Here is a 16591-nt window from a genome sequence, read left to right as displayed (position 1 = left end):
TCGCACTTTGTGCTCAGGAGCAACAATTCAAACAATATTTTTTCTCTCGCACTTTGGGTTTTTTTTTTCTACATTTAACACCATCTGTTGACAAAGACCCCCGTGCAAAGTGCTTTTAGCACTTACGTGTGCTAAAAAAAATCCTTGTTTATGCGTGTCAAATCGCATTGAGCACGTGGGCTCAATGGGCTAGTGACAGGAAAGCGAAATTGTGCAATTTCGTTGTTAATGCAAATGATAGCAGCACAAATTTTACGTTATGGTCTTCACCTAAACCATAAATCATGCTGATAAAGGTAGCTTTCTTATTCAATTGGTATATGGGGAGCCAGTGCCCAGAGTTTTCCAGTGCCCAGTGGGTCATTGGGTCCGCCCGAATGAACCAAATTTTTTTCTCACTTCATATTTGTGATGTCGGAAGTTCTTTTAGATCACACGAATGTTTTCCTAATCTGAAGCAAAAAATAGTTTTGGGAGTCAAAGTGGCATTTACAAAACATCTTCAGTCCGGTTACTTTTCTGTGAGCCATTTTCCTTACTTCTTTTTTTTAATGCTCCTTTGCTGCCACTTATGTCTTTGGTCGCTTACCCAACGACCCTTTTGTACCCCTCAGCCATCACGAATTATCAAATAAAGACGCTTTGGCTATACACATCCCCGTCATCTTGGTAGTCATATACGGGTAAGAGAATAGTGACTGATTCTTCTTGGGGGAAGAGGGTGTATGCTATACCGTGCATGCAAGCGGACGTCGAAATATCGTTGGACGTTGTTTCCTCGCAGACGGTGCTGCTTGTGGACCCGCAGAGTTCTCAGTCGGCCGAGAAGAACCGCAACGGCAGCAGCCAGAGGAAGGTCATCAGCCACCGGTACACCTTCGAGTGGACCTTCGACGAGAGGAGCTCGCAGGTACCTATGCACGCACTATAGAGGCCTAGGGGCTTCCACCCGCTAAGGGCCAGGACTGCCCGACAATGTCTTCATCGTTGCATGACCGGACAGGCAATGGGGCAAAGGCCTCGCTGTCGCAAAGGCCCCCCCTCCTCATGGTGTATTCGGCGCTTCTGCCTATTAGCGCAAATCGTGCGTAATCACAGTGATGATAATGATTATGATAATATGATGAAGACATGATGATTATTATGATTGATTGATTGATTGATTGATTGATTGATTGATTGATTGATTGATTGATTGATTGATTGATTGATTGATTGATTGATTGACTGATTCACTGATTGATTGATTGATTGATTGATTGATTGATTGATTGATTGATTGATTGATTGATTGATTGATTGATTGATTGATTGATTGATTGATTGATTGATTGATTGATTGATTGATTGATAGTAGATTGATAGTAGATTGATAGTAGCATCCCCTTTGTAGTGCGGTGATGACGCGTAATCTTACCAAAAAACCTACAAGGAAACTAATATACCTATGTTTTACACTCTTCGTTTAATACTAGCGCTGCTCTTAGGGCAGGCACAAAAAACTTATTAGGCACAAAATACCTATTTTTTCTGTTACAGTTGGTAGCTGTCCTAGGCAATATTCCCCTCCCTGCTTTTCATCCACCAGCATTCTAATCTTCTTTTCGTCGCGTCGACAGCCCTTAAGTTAATTCCCTTCGTGCTAACCTTAAATCTTAGGGCTTCTGGAAGCCGAATATTTCCCTCATGTAGATTTGGATGGATACCCTCGCATTCCAACACTATGTGCCGCATAGTTTCTGTTTCTTTCCCGCAGACCACGCATACCCCATCATTTTGTTCATACTTCCCCACAAAGCTTTCCGTTCTCAAGGGCAAGGGCGCGTCCAGGGCGTGGCAAGGGTGCGCCCAGCGCCACGAGTAGCGCAGCAGCTGTCAGGCCAAGATGACGTGCGTGGTTGCGTGCGGTTCCACGTGGTGCCCGTAACGAGCGCGGGTGAGAGAGAAATGGGAAAGCATGCGAGTTTTCTTCGGTGAGTAGTGCGGGAGGTTTTGGCAGCCCTGGTTGGGTCGTGGCTCGTCACTAATGGGGTGCCGTAGCTGAACAGAGCGACCAACGGGCTCACAGTATCCTCCTTGTAAAAACATGTTTGCTATGCAAAAAGTCTAAACACATAAATTTTCATTTCCATTTCATCGCGTCGTCGTCGTCATGAAAACCGCAGCGCTGCATCAGAACGCAGCGCAGGGCAAGCGAACCCCTCCAAGCATCATCACCATCCTCCTTAAACGAAGGCGAAGGAGAACAACGGACAATTACTCACCCCTTCCCTTAGCTCGGCTATGCCAGGATATACGTAGCGCGAGCTAAGGTTCAGCTGGTTATTCTTAGCTTTCCTGGTTGTCCAGGATTAGCCTGATTACCATGCTTACTGCTGCTTCAATGACACGCACGCGGTATACGCATTACTTGACACATGCCACATGTATATTTATCAAGCGGCTCCGGCGCAGCGTCACCAATCGCCCCAGAGCTAAGCTGGTCCCACAGGCGTACGCCGGTGTTGCTGCGACGACGCACGAGCCATCGGTTCCACACCCGGCCACCCCTCGCGTGATCATCAAGTGGACCGGTCCGCCACGTGCGGAACGGAGGTCGGCGAAGACGATGGGCGCGTGGGGTGTGTGAGAGACGCCTGGAAACGAGCAACGTTCTGTGCGCCGTGTGATGTCACTGCTCCGCGCGCATGCGCAGCACGGCTCTCCAGGAGCCACGCGAAACTGCTCAACCTCGGCCAGTGTAGCTCACGCTACAAAAAACTGAACCAAGTTCTATCCGGTGTGAAATCTGCCGAAACAGCGGAGCTGTGGTTCTCTTGCGTCGGCTGGAATGTCGCTCGTCCGAGAACGGCAGCGCCGTCGCCGCACAAAGTCTATGGTTCGCGCAAAAGAATCGGCAAGTAAACGTTCCTCTGCCTACCCTTGTGGGAGGAAGGGGAACGTGCTCAGTGAGACTACTGTGCCCTCTATCGGTGGGTCCGAGAACCTGCTCCTAGCCCTACGTGACGCCCGACCTACAGTAGACGGACAAAAAGGCTCGACCTACCAGAGCTCCGCTGTTAAAAACGGTTGCCCTGTGTTGGCTTTGAACGCTCTTATAAAATTATTTACCGTGCTATTTAGGACTGTCTGTTTTATCTATTTCACCCTCTGGCGCATCATTTGAGCTTTTCGTATGGAACGTCCGGCGTAAAGAAGGATCTGACTCCACTAGGGGAGAAATCGTCCACGGTACTCCCTCTGCACAGCGGTCGCCTTCCGTACGACTTTGCCCCACTTGCTATCACGGGTTGAAAGGAGTCCTGAGTAAGATAAGCTCAGATCACGGTCACAGTTAGTGCACGAGAATAAGTGAAACTGCGATTCGGTGCAAACACCGACTTAGCTGCCTTCAGCATTCCTTGACCTATAGTCGACGACAAGTATTAAAGAGCCTCCACTCTTCTTTTTTTTTTTTTCAGTGATAGCTGGCAGTGGGGGGAGGAGGAGGAGGAGGGGGAGGAGGAGGAATAAACGTCCCCATAAAGCAGTTCGCCTTGGGGAAGAGTCCTCATTCCAGGACCCCTTGAAACCGTCCGGCTTCTTGAGCCCTCTTCACCAGCCAAAGCTGGTCATCAGGGTCCGAGCTGGACAGCGCTCTCTCCCAGTGCTCAGGGGAGGGGAAGGGCAGGGGGGGTAGGTTGGGGTTCTTCTCGCAGCCCCACACAATGTGGTAAAGCGTGCCCGGAGCCTCACAGAAGCGGCATTCCGAGGAGTAGAGGGTGGGGTACATGAATGTGGGCTCTAGTTGGGTGGGGAAAGGTGTTGGTTTGGATGCATCGAAGGTGGTGTTCTTGCTCTTTTGTGAGGTTTTTGTGTGGAGGTGAGAGGCTTCTTTTGCGGCTTCCGGTGTAACGCGAAAACTCTAGTGGCGAAATTTGGATACATTGGTGCGCCCGAAACGAAATAGCAAGTGTATGGCGGTCGTTTGACCTTTTGCAACTGGGCGGCAGCAGCCTTTCACGCCAGCACAACTTGCGCACCGTATATGTAGCCTTCGGTGTCTCGTTCGAAGAAAGAGAACTCCTAGCGCACCTACAAGCAAAACTGCCTCACCGGATCGCCTGGCTAGAATCGACCGGTAGACACCGCGTTTTACAAGCAAGCACGTTACTGTGTAGCCATCCCAGCGGCAAAGAATTGCGTGTTTAGGGTGAATTTCTTTTGCAACTTTTTCTTTTTGGTTTTTTTGGTTTCGCAAGAAACGTAGCTGCATTCAGTTACGTTTCTGGCTGTGCGTGTGCTTTTCATGAGCCGGTAGGAACTATAGCAACGAAAGTTCATTATTTCCCAATTTTGAAGCAACAGAAAGCTAAAATGTGTTCCTGACATTTTGTTCCCCTTTTTCGTACAATGAACAACTTTACTACAAGTGCTCCAAAATATGGGTGAGTTGTAGCTTTTGAAGTTTCTCTTGTGGACGACGCTAACAGAGCGGGTGCTCAGTTGACGCTCGCGAATCCAAGCGGAACTCGATGGGGCTGAACCATCAAGCGGTTCGGTTGCTCGAATACGTGCCACCGATTATTAAAGATGATAGTCTTTTTTGGGCTACTTGAACATGAAAATTTTAGTATGTCTGCATGTCTGTTCGTCTGCCTCCCTGTAACTCGATTCAGCCGCCCGGCAAAAGTGAAACAGGAGCTGCACAATAAGTTCATATGCCCACAGCGAAATCTAAACGTCTAAGTCCGGTAGCAATGTTCATAGTTGTCGACATTGTTGAACAACAACAGGACATCACGCAAATATGAGGCAGAAAATCAAAAACAAATTCATGGATGCTTGATTTTCGCGATAGCAAATGAAATACTACGTCCGCAGCAGAAAAAAAAGTTCACTCCGTCGCCTGCTGTCGCCCGCGCCACTATTGCTCCTGGAGGCATTTTAAAAAATGAAACGGAAACAGTGACGAAGGGTTTCACTACATTGGTTCCACGTTCCGCTTGGAACGCATGTGGAGTAGGGCAACGTGGTTCTACAAACGTTAGAGTAGGGTGTCTCGGTTCATGCGAGTCTGTGCCGTACGGCAGCGCTGGCATCGAGGCAACCAGCGTGGAGCAGTGGAACGCGGCATATTTAAATTGACTTGTGCAAACCTCTAGCGTGTTTATCTTGAGATGAGCGATACGGGAGAGGAACAGCACGAAAGGTGAGCGGGAAAGAGAAGGGAGGCGTTTACTTGGCAGGGGCGCCAGACGACTATCGTCTTTCATCGACATTTGCAAAAGGAGCAGATACGCGGCAACTTCTATGATCAGAGCGGCTGCAAGTTTTGTATTAACAGCAGAGCTGCTTAGGCCTACATTCGCGCAGTGGCTTTAGAAAAAGGTATGGCTGTGCTGTATGACTGGGCCATACTGTTCGAGTATGGCTGTGCGGCTGTTCCGCGACGTTAGCCGTGCAACCTGTCTCCACACTGGGACTGGTTGGTTTCTCGCAGGAGGAAGTGTACCGGAACGTTGGGAAGCCTCTGGTCGAGAATGTGTTGCAGGGGTTCAACGGGACCGTCTTCGCCTACGGAGCCACCGGTAAGAGCCCACGTGCGAAAACATTCACGTCTTGCAAGAAGTTTTAAATACGATAGTCTTTCTTGGGCTGTACACCCAAACGAAAAATATCGTCTGTCTGTCTGTCTGTCTGTCTGTCTGTCTGTCTGTCTGTCTGTCTGTCTGTCTGTCTGTCTGTCTGTCTGTCTGTCTGTGCAGAAAAGCATGTCTGCGGCGAAGCAAGGAGACACGGGACAAATTTTTTCTCCTTTTCGCGGCATTTCGTTCATATTTAAAGTACCCCAAACGTCGTTTTCCCCATACTGTCGGAGTAGAGTGGTGGTTAAGTCGCTTGCCTGTCCCCTCGGGTCTCTGACTTTGGTTTCCGTCTTTGCGACATTTTAGTTAGATGAAGTAATTGGTGTGCGTCATGTGTGGCCGTCGGCGTCAGTTGCGGTGGGAGAAGTCACAGACTTTCATGGCACAGCTTTTGCGGGCAACAGCTTGCCAACCTAGCCACTAACGTTTTCGCATTACAGGGATTCACTTACGAATCACGGTAGCAAGAAAAAGTGCACCAGCAGCTATACAAAATGCAAACGATAGTTATTGCTTATCGCCGCTATGAAAACAAAAAGGTGGTGAACGCTTGCACCTGTTTTAAGCGGCTTCCGTTTCGATCATCGTTTAGATAACGGTCGCTGCGTGCTTGGTTCTACACTGGCTAAGCCAAGTAATTACGAAATTACTGCGTTCTTTTCTGCGTTTTGCCACCACTCTTGCAATGTGTTTTACGATTACGCAATAACATGCTTTAAATTTTCATCTCCTGGGGGCAGCCATTCTGCCTTTGGGCTGGTCGCACTGTCATTTTGCAGGCAGGTTGTATTTGTCTATCGAGTTAACATTTTAGGGAGACAAAACGCTCGAGTCGGGAGTTACCGTATTTATTCAAATATAAAGCGAGATGTTTTCCAAAAATCCGTAGTCAGAAAGTCATACCCCGCCTTATATTCGCGGCTCTGTATGTATATGGCGTTTTTACTGTCCAAACTGCACCCTCGCCTTATAGTCGTGAGCGCCTTTTAACCGAATAAATACGGTAATCGTTGGGGGTGGCCCTTTGCAGGCGCGGGCAAGACGTACACCATGGTGGGCAACGACAAGGGCCCCGGCCTCATGGTGCGTGTGTTCGACGACCTCTTCCGCTTTGCCAAGCACAACGACTCCACCACGCACACAAGCGTCCTCATATCCTACATGGAGGTACGTGTACATCGCATATCCGCTGTAAGTCCGCGCCAAATATTCGTGTGCAGGAGAGAATGCACTCAAAAGCCGTGCTATTCCTGAATGCGTTATCCATGGCGCGCTTTCTTTTCCCGCCAGATCTACAACGAGAACATCCGAGACCTGCTCAACACCTCCAACAACTTCTTGGAGCTGAGGGAGGACCCGCTGGGCGGAAACCAAGTGCTGGGCCTGTCCGAGGTTGAAGTCACCAATTCCTCCGAGGTGGGGGACCAGGCTCGAACTGGCTGGAATGACCTGTTCATGCATGTAGATGACTTGACACCAGATGGTGCATTCCGTATACAGACGTAAATTAAAGGGCCATAGATTTCACTTGCGATCAGGGTGTCGAACCGGAACCGGAACCGAACCGCAAACCGGAACCGAACCCGAATTTTTGCCCGGAACCGGAACTGAACCGGAACTGTATTATTTCCGCCATTTTGGAACTGAACCCGAACCGGAACGAAACGAAGGAACCGTTCCGAACCGGTTCCGGGGCCTCAAAAATGTGACTCGTAGTTTTTCATTTCGGTATCCTACCTTGCGTCTGAAGATATTTTGCCACTCTCCAGACAGCACCACGATATATTTTGCCCTCAATTTAATGCAACGTTGTCCGTATATACTATCAGTTTGCGTTAGGTACTGCCCATCTCTCCCAATTATCTTTTACCTTTAGCATAACTTAAGTTAGAATGCATATTCCGAGGCAACATATTATAGAATATTCTTCATGGTTTCTATCTGCATGGTGCTTAAAATCGTGTAAAGTTTTCATTGTGTTATTATTTCGAATGCATCCCTGTCCACTTGTGAAGGCCTTCAGGGACACCATCAACAATAAATATATATCTTCACCTTATTTTAGTTCAAATAGGCAGCTATATACAAACAGCACTGAGACACAATCACTCACGCTTCTCCACGTCACTGTGACTTTTTCTTGTACAGTGCCGTTGTGTCCTTCGGTCACTGCTCCAAGAGAACATGAGAATTGAAAAAAAAAAAATTGGGAACTTCTCATTTCCACTTTTAAAGTAGACGCGATAGCATTTTTATGTTATCTTGAATCTGCTCAACGTTAAAATTAAGAGGCGCATGGATTGAAGTCGATTAATGCGGGTAGACTGGGGTGTATTAGTGAGATGAGTGAATGAGTTAATGTGAATTAGTGGGACTGGTGTGTTGAATAATTTGGATTACAGGAATTAGCAGCTCAGTTAAGGCGGATTATACGGTCGGACCAAACATGATATCTTTGGGGTCCTTGGCATTTTGAAATTTTGTCACGCACAAAGTAGCTGAAAAGTTATGTGACGACCACCTGAATGCTATAAAAGGTCTTCTTTTATGCTCGTATTGCGCTGTTATGTTGTTTCTATAGTAAGATTGATATCTCTCACTAAAGTTAACTAATGGCCTAATGCATATTTTATATTCATCAAAGGGTTTTCAAAATGTGTACATATATGAGGTAAGACTGTAGGAAGCAAGTAAACTGAAAGAAAAAATAAGGCATGATCAACTGGTTTGATGCGAAAGACACCCGACAGCATTCTTCAATACCTTGTCTTTCTTTGTGCTACCGTTCTGCAGCCTTCCACAGGTGTAGCATCTCAACCCCCGAACACAGGCCCCTTTAAGCTGAGGAAGCGGCGATAGCACGTGCGCTTGCCAAAGTGGCGCCAAAACTCTGATAAAAGACTCTTAGTAGGCGTGGCCCAACTTTGACAACGGTCGATTGCATGTTACAACAGTTCGAACGATCAATCAGGGACCACAAACGAGACCAGTCACGATTGTATGGACACCAGCTCATACTGGCATCCCCGGCAAAAAGATCCCCAACCTCGTGGCTCGAGATCTGACCCGCTTAGCCAGCGCTGATGAAGCCAAGTCCGAGTGCATACATCCTGCAGTCACAGACCAGGAAGTTACTTATCACTATTGACTCTCCCGTAGAACGTAGATTGACATCTCTAGCTAAAGTTAATAACTAATTGCCTAATGCATATTTTACATTCATCAAAGGGTTTTCGAAACGTGTATATATCGCACAAATCGCTACCGATTAACTAGGAAAGATTACTCCGCGCCCTGCGGGCATACACCTTCCCACACACACCCAGACTTCACCTTTTTGACAGGACACAATTCTCTACATTTCGTCGCTTTTGTGCAGAGCGTGGGAACCTCATACACATAATAGGCGGCTGCGACAAGTGTACCGTAGATCCACCCAACCTCCACGTCTCCACAGAGGTTTGGAAGACAGCCTTGGCCACCTCCGGCCTGGAAGTTTAGCTGCTCTTGATGGAAACGGCTGTCGATTCGGCCCCCTCGAATGAGGACGCCATTCTGAAACTTTGCCTCTATTTAATTAAAGTTCATTTTCGCTCTCTCTCTCTCTCTCTCTCTCTCTCTCTACAAGTGATCATTAATGCTGCTTCTGACTTCATTAGGCTATTATCTTTCCTAGAGCCCAATCATTGTCACCTATCGCTGAAGTGCCATTAGCAAGTTACTATCTCCGGAGGTTCCCTATCCAATGCCGTCATATAAACACCATCCATATATCTAAGTAGTGACCCCGGATCTTAACTTTGAGGTAGAGATAATTGGAAGGGTAAGATTGGGGTGGAGTGCATTCGGCAGACACTCCCAGATAATGAATGACAGCCTACCATTGTCCCTAAAAAAGAAGGTGCATGACAGCTGCATCTTACCGGTACTCACCTACGGAGCAGAAACTTGGAGGCGTACGAAGAGGGTTCAACTTAAATTGAGGACGACTCAGCGAGCAATGGAACGGAACATGATAGGTATAACATTAAGGGACAAGAAGAGAGCGGAGTGGGTCAGGGAAAAAACGCGTGTTAAGGACATATTAGTAGAAATTAAAAAGAAGAAATGGACTGGGGCATGGCATGTAATGCGAAGGCAAGATAACAGTTGGTCATTAAGGGTAACACAGTGGATCCTTAGAGAAGGCAAGCGTAGCAGGAGGCTGCAGAAAGTTAGATGGGGTGATGAGATCAAGAAGTCTGAAGTGATAAATTGGGCGCAGCTAGCACAGGACAAGTGTAATTGGAGATTAATGGGAGGCGCCTTTGCCCTGCAGTGGGCGTAGATAGGCATGTGATGATGATAATGATGACATGCCATCCAATTAGTCATTATGGCCGTTCTTTCTTTGTAACAGGTCTGTTAGCAGAGAAAAGATGAGCAGAAGGAAATCGCTCGAAATGCCACCTGCCACGCTTAGCAGTCGGAAATTGACGCCGACGCCGACCTGTTTTCAACTTCTAGCACTGTAATGATTTCGTGTTAAAGCTAAAGCCCCGTTGAAACTTGGGGTAGATGAAAAGCGTTGCAGACCAACCGATTTATTTCCAATGCAAATTGTTTTGCCTCTGTGTGCGAAAATAGGGGTGCGTGCGTGCGTAACATTTGATGGATCCAAAAAAGATAGCGGGCGCGTATGCTCTCCTTCCCGCCAAAGAGACCGCTCGCTTGCAAGAAACCTACCTGCCCTCCTGCCTACCTGCCTGCCTGCCAGCCAGGCAGAAGATTCTGGATAGGAAGCGTGATTTGGGGACGAGGGGCGCCCGGGGGGTGGGGTGGGGAGACGAAAAATGCCCCACCACGGCGACACTCAAGGGTACCAAAAAACGATTGTGGACGGACGGGTCGTCTTCTTAGTAGGATGAGGCAAAAGGAAGCCTGCAGGGAGGCTGCCCATTGCCAGCAGATTCTGGTTAGGATGCACCGATAAGGGAGGCGCCGGAGGCACCGGGGCGCTACCCACTGGTCAGGAGGCTAAATGTTTGCCTTCCAGAAGACTGGCGAGGACGCATTATTTGGAGACGATGTTGCTGCCCGTCACTGGTCGGCGAAGGGAGTGGATCACAGGGAGGCACAGAGGCGGCTACGTAGAGCCATGCGTAAGAGCGCAGCTCTTAAGCACCCGCTCCTGTGGTTTCGCGTAGTTTCTCAGCGTCGGCCTTGTTGTCCCCGAGAGAACCAAGACGCCACCGAAGATTGAGCGGGCAGGAAAGCGGAGGACGCAAGTATGGCGAAAGTGGTAGGGGAGGGCGAAATTTCGAGACCGCGCAAGACATGCTCTACGGCAGCGCCGCCTTACGAGATAACGATACCGCGTGCCGTCTTGCGCTTGTTGAGGACGCGATCACTTCCTAAGACACAGCAGCTATGCACCGTCGCCGAGAAGACTACAGTTCGTGCTGCACTCAAATTTCGCATTAGCGACTATCGTAATCGTCTGCCATATTTTCTTGTTTCCTCAAGAAAACAACTGCGGTGTATAAAATTACAGTGGTATGAGACAAGAACAAAATAAAATTAAATCATAAAAATGAACGAACCTAATTTAATAAAGGTAAATTTGCGGCCATAAAGAGTAATGCTTTCACATTCATACAAATACGCAGAACCTTAAGTGTCCCAGCGTACCTTTTATTTCGCTTCAGTTAGCGTTGTAATCGTTGACCTACCTGTCACGATTTGGCCCGCATTCGTGAACGTGAGAGGGTCGTAGTACAATCCACCCGAGGGACAGCGTGCTGGTGGTGACGGTGACTGAGCGCGAGCGGCTGTGCTCGTCGGTGTTTATTCGCCAGCCGTGCACAATGTTTCCCACCGAGCCAGGCAGGGCCACCGAACTTAGCGGCCAACGACGATTAGGTCAGGGGGGGGGGGGCAGGCACATACTCGTCACACTACCATAGAAAACATCTTGCAGTAACTTGTACAGTTAAAGGAACTCTTCAACACTTTCGATAAACTCGCCGCGGTAGCTCAGTGGCTAAGGCACAAAGACGCGTGTTCTATTCCCGGCCGCGGCGGCCGCCTTTCTCATGGAAGCGGAAAGCGAAAACGCCCGTCTGTACGAGATTACGGCGCACGTTAAAGATCCCCAGGTGGTCAAAATTAATCGGGAGCCTTCCATTACGGCGCGCCTCATCGCCTGCGTTGCGTCGGTGCGTTAAACCCAACAATAAATAAATAAATAAATAAATAAACTCGTTCACTCTTCTTCGCATCTGTAAGCACTGCGAAAGCTATAGGTATTGCAGTACAGAGCAACAGTGCGTGATTTGCTCGTCGCTGTGGATACACCTTCCGTTTCTGCTTCGCTTTTGTGGCTTTCTTTTAAAGTGGCTATCAAATGCGTTTTATTCTGCAACTTAAGGAAAGCCGGCAAATGGCCGCTTCACCGCTGTAATGACGTCATTTCAGCGGTCGAAGAACGCCAAGACCGGGAAGGAGAGAAAAATATTTTAAGCAAGTTTCTAAGGCATCTGATGAGGACAGAGCAGTAATTTTTGGCTGAGGCACTTTGCGAACCCCTAATCTAAGTACAGGATGTGTTGGTTGACTACTTTCTGCAAGCACTGAAGATCTAGAAAAAAGTTGATCAAAGTGTTGCAGGGCCGTTTTAGTTTTGCCAAGACAAAATATTTGCACAAAGAAGCCTTCATTCACTTTGTTTTTGTACCGACTTGACAAGGAAACGAAAACCAAGCACAAAAAAATTAACAGAAAAAAACACGCCTGCTTTCTTCTTCGAACCCGTTTGAACCCGTTTGAACCCGTTTGAACCGGTTCGAACCGGAACGGAATGGTGCTCCGGAACCGAACCCGAACCGAACCCAAAAGGCTTGAACCCGAACCCGAACCGAACCCGAAAAAATTCCGGTTCGACACCCTGCTTGCGATGTAAACGCACATTTTCGGACTATACTTCTTTGCTATACGCGGATTATTTTCCGCAGGCTATTCACTGATTTTCGTCGCCCTTTCCAAAGGAGTGCCGAACGAAGTTGTATACTTGGGTCGCCGACGGAAAGCAATGGTTCCACGACTTTCGTCGCCTCTTCAACGTCAACCATTTCCGATAAACTCGTGATATCTCCGATCACCTCGCATTCTGAGGAGATGTCAGGCATTTATTAGGTACCTATACTTGAAAAGCGGGGCGAAGTACTCGCTGCCAAGTACTCGCTACCTCCAAGTACTCGCTACCAAGTACTCACTGTCAAGTACTTGCTACCTCTCCTGCGCTATATATAGGGCAAAAGCAGTGGTAATACAGCGCGTCCTGTATGACTTCACAGCTACGTTGGATATACTCATACAAGACATTTTCTTCATATCTGCGATTTAAACGCGGCTCTGCCATGCCGAAAAATCATACGCGGTTAAAAATGCACGTGTGAGTGTAGAGACAAAACAAAACATTGCACGTTCATTGGGAATCGCCGGTCGCTCAGCAGGAATGAATGAATAGGCTTTATTAACAAAGAAGCCCGAAGCCATGTAAGAGAGAGAGGTTGGCACAAAGGGGAAGGAAAAGAATATCGCTAAAGTTCTTTGTGAAAACATTGGCCTTCCATGGGCATCTTCATTCTTCTGTGCCGCCTGAAAGACATAGTCAGTCCCGCTATATACTGCTTTATAGAGACCACTCTCTGTAGTTGACCAGCACATTTCAGGAAGGTAACTGCAGAGACCACCACATGTCTGTCATCACGAAGACCTTGACGGAAGGAAGGTAAAAGAAAGGTAATAAAGGTAAAGGTAAAGATAAAGATAAAAATAAAGGTAAAAGAAAGGCAGGAATGTCAACCAGGCTGTGGCCTAGTTTGCCTTCCTACACGTGGGGATGGGGAACAATGCGAAAAAAAGATGAAAACAGTAAAAGAAGGGGAAGGTAAAGACAGTGCACAAAGAGGTGTGGCGAGCGTTACTACACTATAGGCGATAGAGTTCATTGACTTCATAGAAAGTAGTCTTTTGTGCTACAGTCTGTTGTGCAAGTTCGTTGATTTTAGGAGTTACGCAGACTCCCATAGGGGAACCACTGAGTGCTCCAAGAGGGAGGTGGAGGGGGTTGATCCAGTGGTGTGCGTACTGTGTGGTCCTCATTGGCGCAGGTTCTGCGGCTGCTCCAGAAGGGCAACAAGCGTCGCTCCGTGGAGCCGACGGCGGCCAACCAGACCTCGTCCCGCTCCCACGCCCTCCTGAGGGTGTTCATACGCCAGTCGTACAAGGACCTCAACGGCCCGGGCTCGGCTCGGCAGCGTGTCGGAAAGCTCTTCATGGTCGACCTGGCTGGCTCCGAGAGGGCCTCCAACACCAAGGTAGTAGCGGCATCCTACCGGGGGGGAATCATAGCAGGGCCTAGTCACGTGAATGCTGTAGTAGCTACTGTATTTGCGTGATTCTAACGCGCGCCTTGAATCGCTAGAAGCAGCTTTAAAATTTCTGTGCGCGGTATAATCTGGCGTAAAACTGAAATTGGCTTCAAAGCGCCAAGCGGCGTCGTTATGGACGCTAACTCCTCCCAAAATCCAACTCAATCCAACTCAAGACAATCCATCAACATCACGCGAGTATATATTGGCATGCCCATTCTTCGGTGGGCCTACCTTAGCCAGCTGTTGCAAACATTTCCTTTCAAACTTTTTTCAGAATGAATTGTTTTTCCAGATATTCATGATCGAATTACATGCTCGTACCAATCGGGGGGCGCGTTAGAATCGAGCGAACAGCTTAATAGCCTGACCACCGTAACTTGACGCAAGACGCAAGCTGTGCCGCCGTCGGTGGAATAGCAAACACCTGTCTTATTACGGCTGTTTTATACACGTTTCTATTCTGTATGTCGAAATTCTAGAGGTGTAGGTTCGTTGAACTGGATTTAACATCCATAAGTTATGGGAGACAGGCTTGCTTGCACACGCAATATTTTGTACCAAACTTTTGTTTTACGCTCAAATCTGACGAGCCACACGCTAGGTGGTAAAACCTACTCACCTTGTTTAGACAGAGAAGAGATAATTTACAAGCAAAAGATTCGCGAGAAAAATAAAATTGATGTCAAAAGTTTTTACACGCACGCCCCAAACCGGTGAGCTGAAACTTGTCGTGCCATGGTTATCCTGGAAGATCGGGGGTATCTAAAATTTCCTGTCGGTCTTCTGAGAGATTTTATCAAACAGCCGGAAGTAGTACGCATATTGGGAAGATAAACTGGTGTATTTTTGTCTAGAGCTCATTACACTACTCTGGCCATTTTAACTTAGGGAAAACACCGGTTCTTTACGTACATGCTTCTATAAAAGTGCATAAGGAAAGACAGACCTGGCTCAAACGATCTGGTCACTGTCTACACGAGTTTGCTTTGTCATATACTATTTTATTCTTGTTTTCTATTAACACATAAATGTAAGCATTGGCGCTTGTGTGTTTTTCCCACTCCTACTTGAACACTTTTTTGCGCCCTTTTCCCAACTCTCAGAATACGGGACTGCGGCTCAAGGAAGGAGCGCACATTAATAAGTCCCTCCTCGCCCTCGGTAACGTCATCAATGCTTTGGGTAAGTTGTAGCTGTTTTGTCCTTTTTGAAACATAAAAACGGCTGCGTGAGTCAAATGTTCCTGCTTCTTGTGTTTTATCAAAGGTGAATCAAAAATAACAAATATTGCAGAAAGGAACAGGCTGATCAATTCACGCAAGTGGGCAATGAAGTTGAATGAACATACATGTTCCTGCGTTGTTTTGCCTTATCTTATGCGCAATGGGCTGCTGCGGTTCCTTCGCCCTCTCCGGTGGGGTGAATGTTTTAAAGACGGTTGCCTTTCTTGTGCTACTTAAACGCGAAAGTCTCGGTCGGTCTGTCTGTCTGTCTGTCTGTTCATATCGGGAAAACTTATCGAAACTACTAAATCCACTGGTAGCATACTTCATACTTGCCAACATTGTTGAGGAGAAAAAAACATTAGCATTTTTTAGGCAAAACGCAACACATTAGTTGTGTTTGCACTGGTGTTTTAATTTAATATGCAAGGCTGTTTGACTTTTGCAATAGGAAATAAGAAATACACGTTGAAAAAATGTTTTGACCTCCCAATACACAAAGCACTCGCGGCTCCCCCTCGTGGCAGTGTTCCAAGTTCGCAAGTACCATAAAGTTTTAGTAGACGGCGCGAGAAGTGGAACGCGGCAGAATTGAATTGATTGGAACTAACCTCCACCGTGTTTATTGTGGGAGGAGCCAGACGGGAGGAGAGCAGTGTGAGATGTTGGTGGGAAAGAGAAGAGAGGCATTTACGTGGCCGGCGGAAGAGTCGTCTTTCGACAACATTTGCTGCGCACTGAGCAGATACGCGTACGATTTTCATGGGACCGATAACCCCACTATCCCAGGGCTCAAAATTAGCCTGCTGCCCATTTTTGGTGACCTGACGAGTCTTTTAAATGAACAGGTGCCTTCTAGTGCTGAAATGCGCATGCTAGATAAGCTCACTGTACCTACATTTTAAGCTTCTTTGCCAATTTTATGCACCGACACCTGTAGTTTAATGTGTAATGCTGAGAGTTTCAGCTATGAGATCGCTACTAGGACGATTACGCGTGGTTCCATATTTTTCGACGATACCTCTCCTGCCCACAAAGTTATCTGGTAAATGTCTGTAAATGATGCTGCAGATATAAATTTCTCCTTAAACAAAGTTAAATAAACAGTAGCCGGCTTGAAAGTGTCAAGTGTTAAATACTTAAGAGTTTTTATGCGTAAAATCATAACGTTATCCTACACGCCGCCTAGCATTGCTATACGCCGTCTGCCATTTTGTCATCTGCCACACGCAGACGACAAAAATGCGCAAACTTAACATAGCAGTCGTTTTTCAGAGCAGGCTTCCAGCGTATACGGTATGCATGTAGCGTCTGTGTTTCTGTA

At 47.4% G+C, this 16591-nt stretch overlaps 1 protein-coding gene across 1 annotated transcript in view; it reads left to right on the top strand.

Moving 5' to 3' along the window:
- The window catches only part of Kif19a (Kinesin family member 19A), a 173802-nt gene that overhangs the window by 87211 nt on the left and 70000 nt on the right, over positions 1-16591 (top strand). Inside the window, exons 3-8 of the mRNA XM_077670206.1 lie at positions 785-910; positions 5483-5570; positions 6658-6794; positions 6918-7043; positions 13781-13987; positions 15148-15226. Of these exons, the coding sequence (XP_077526332.1) occupies positions 785-910; positions 5483-5570; positions 6658-6794; positions 6918-7043; positions 13781-13987; positions 15148-15226 (763 nt within the window). The remainder of the gene's footprint in view (positions 1-784; positions 911-5482; positions 5571-6657; positions 6795-6917; positions 7044-13780; positions 13988-15147; positions 15227-16591) is intronic.

The sequence above is a fragment of the Haemaphysalis longicornis genome, unplaced genomic scaffold (genome assembly GCF_048455015.1).
Source record: "Haemaphysalis longicornis isolate Haplotype H1 unplaced genomic scaffold, Haemaphysalis longicornis Haplotype H1 scaffold_5, whole genome shotgun sequence".
NCBI lineage: Eukaryota > Metazoa > Arthropoda > Arachnida > Ixodida > Ixodidae > Haemaphysalis > Haemaphysalis longicornis.
This window is presented reverse-complemented; position numbering and strand designations above follow the sequence as displayed.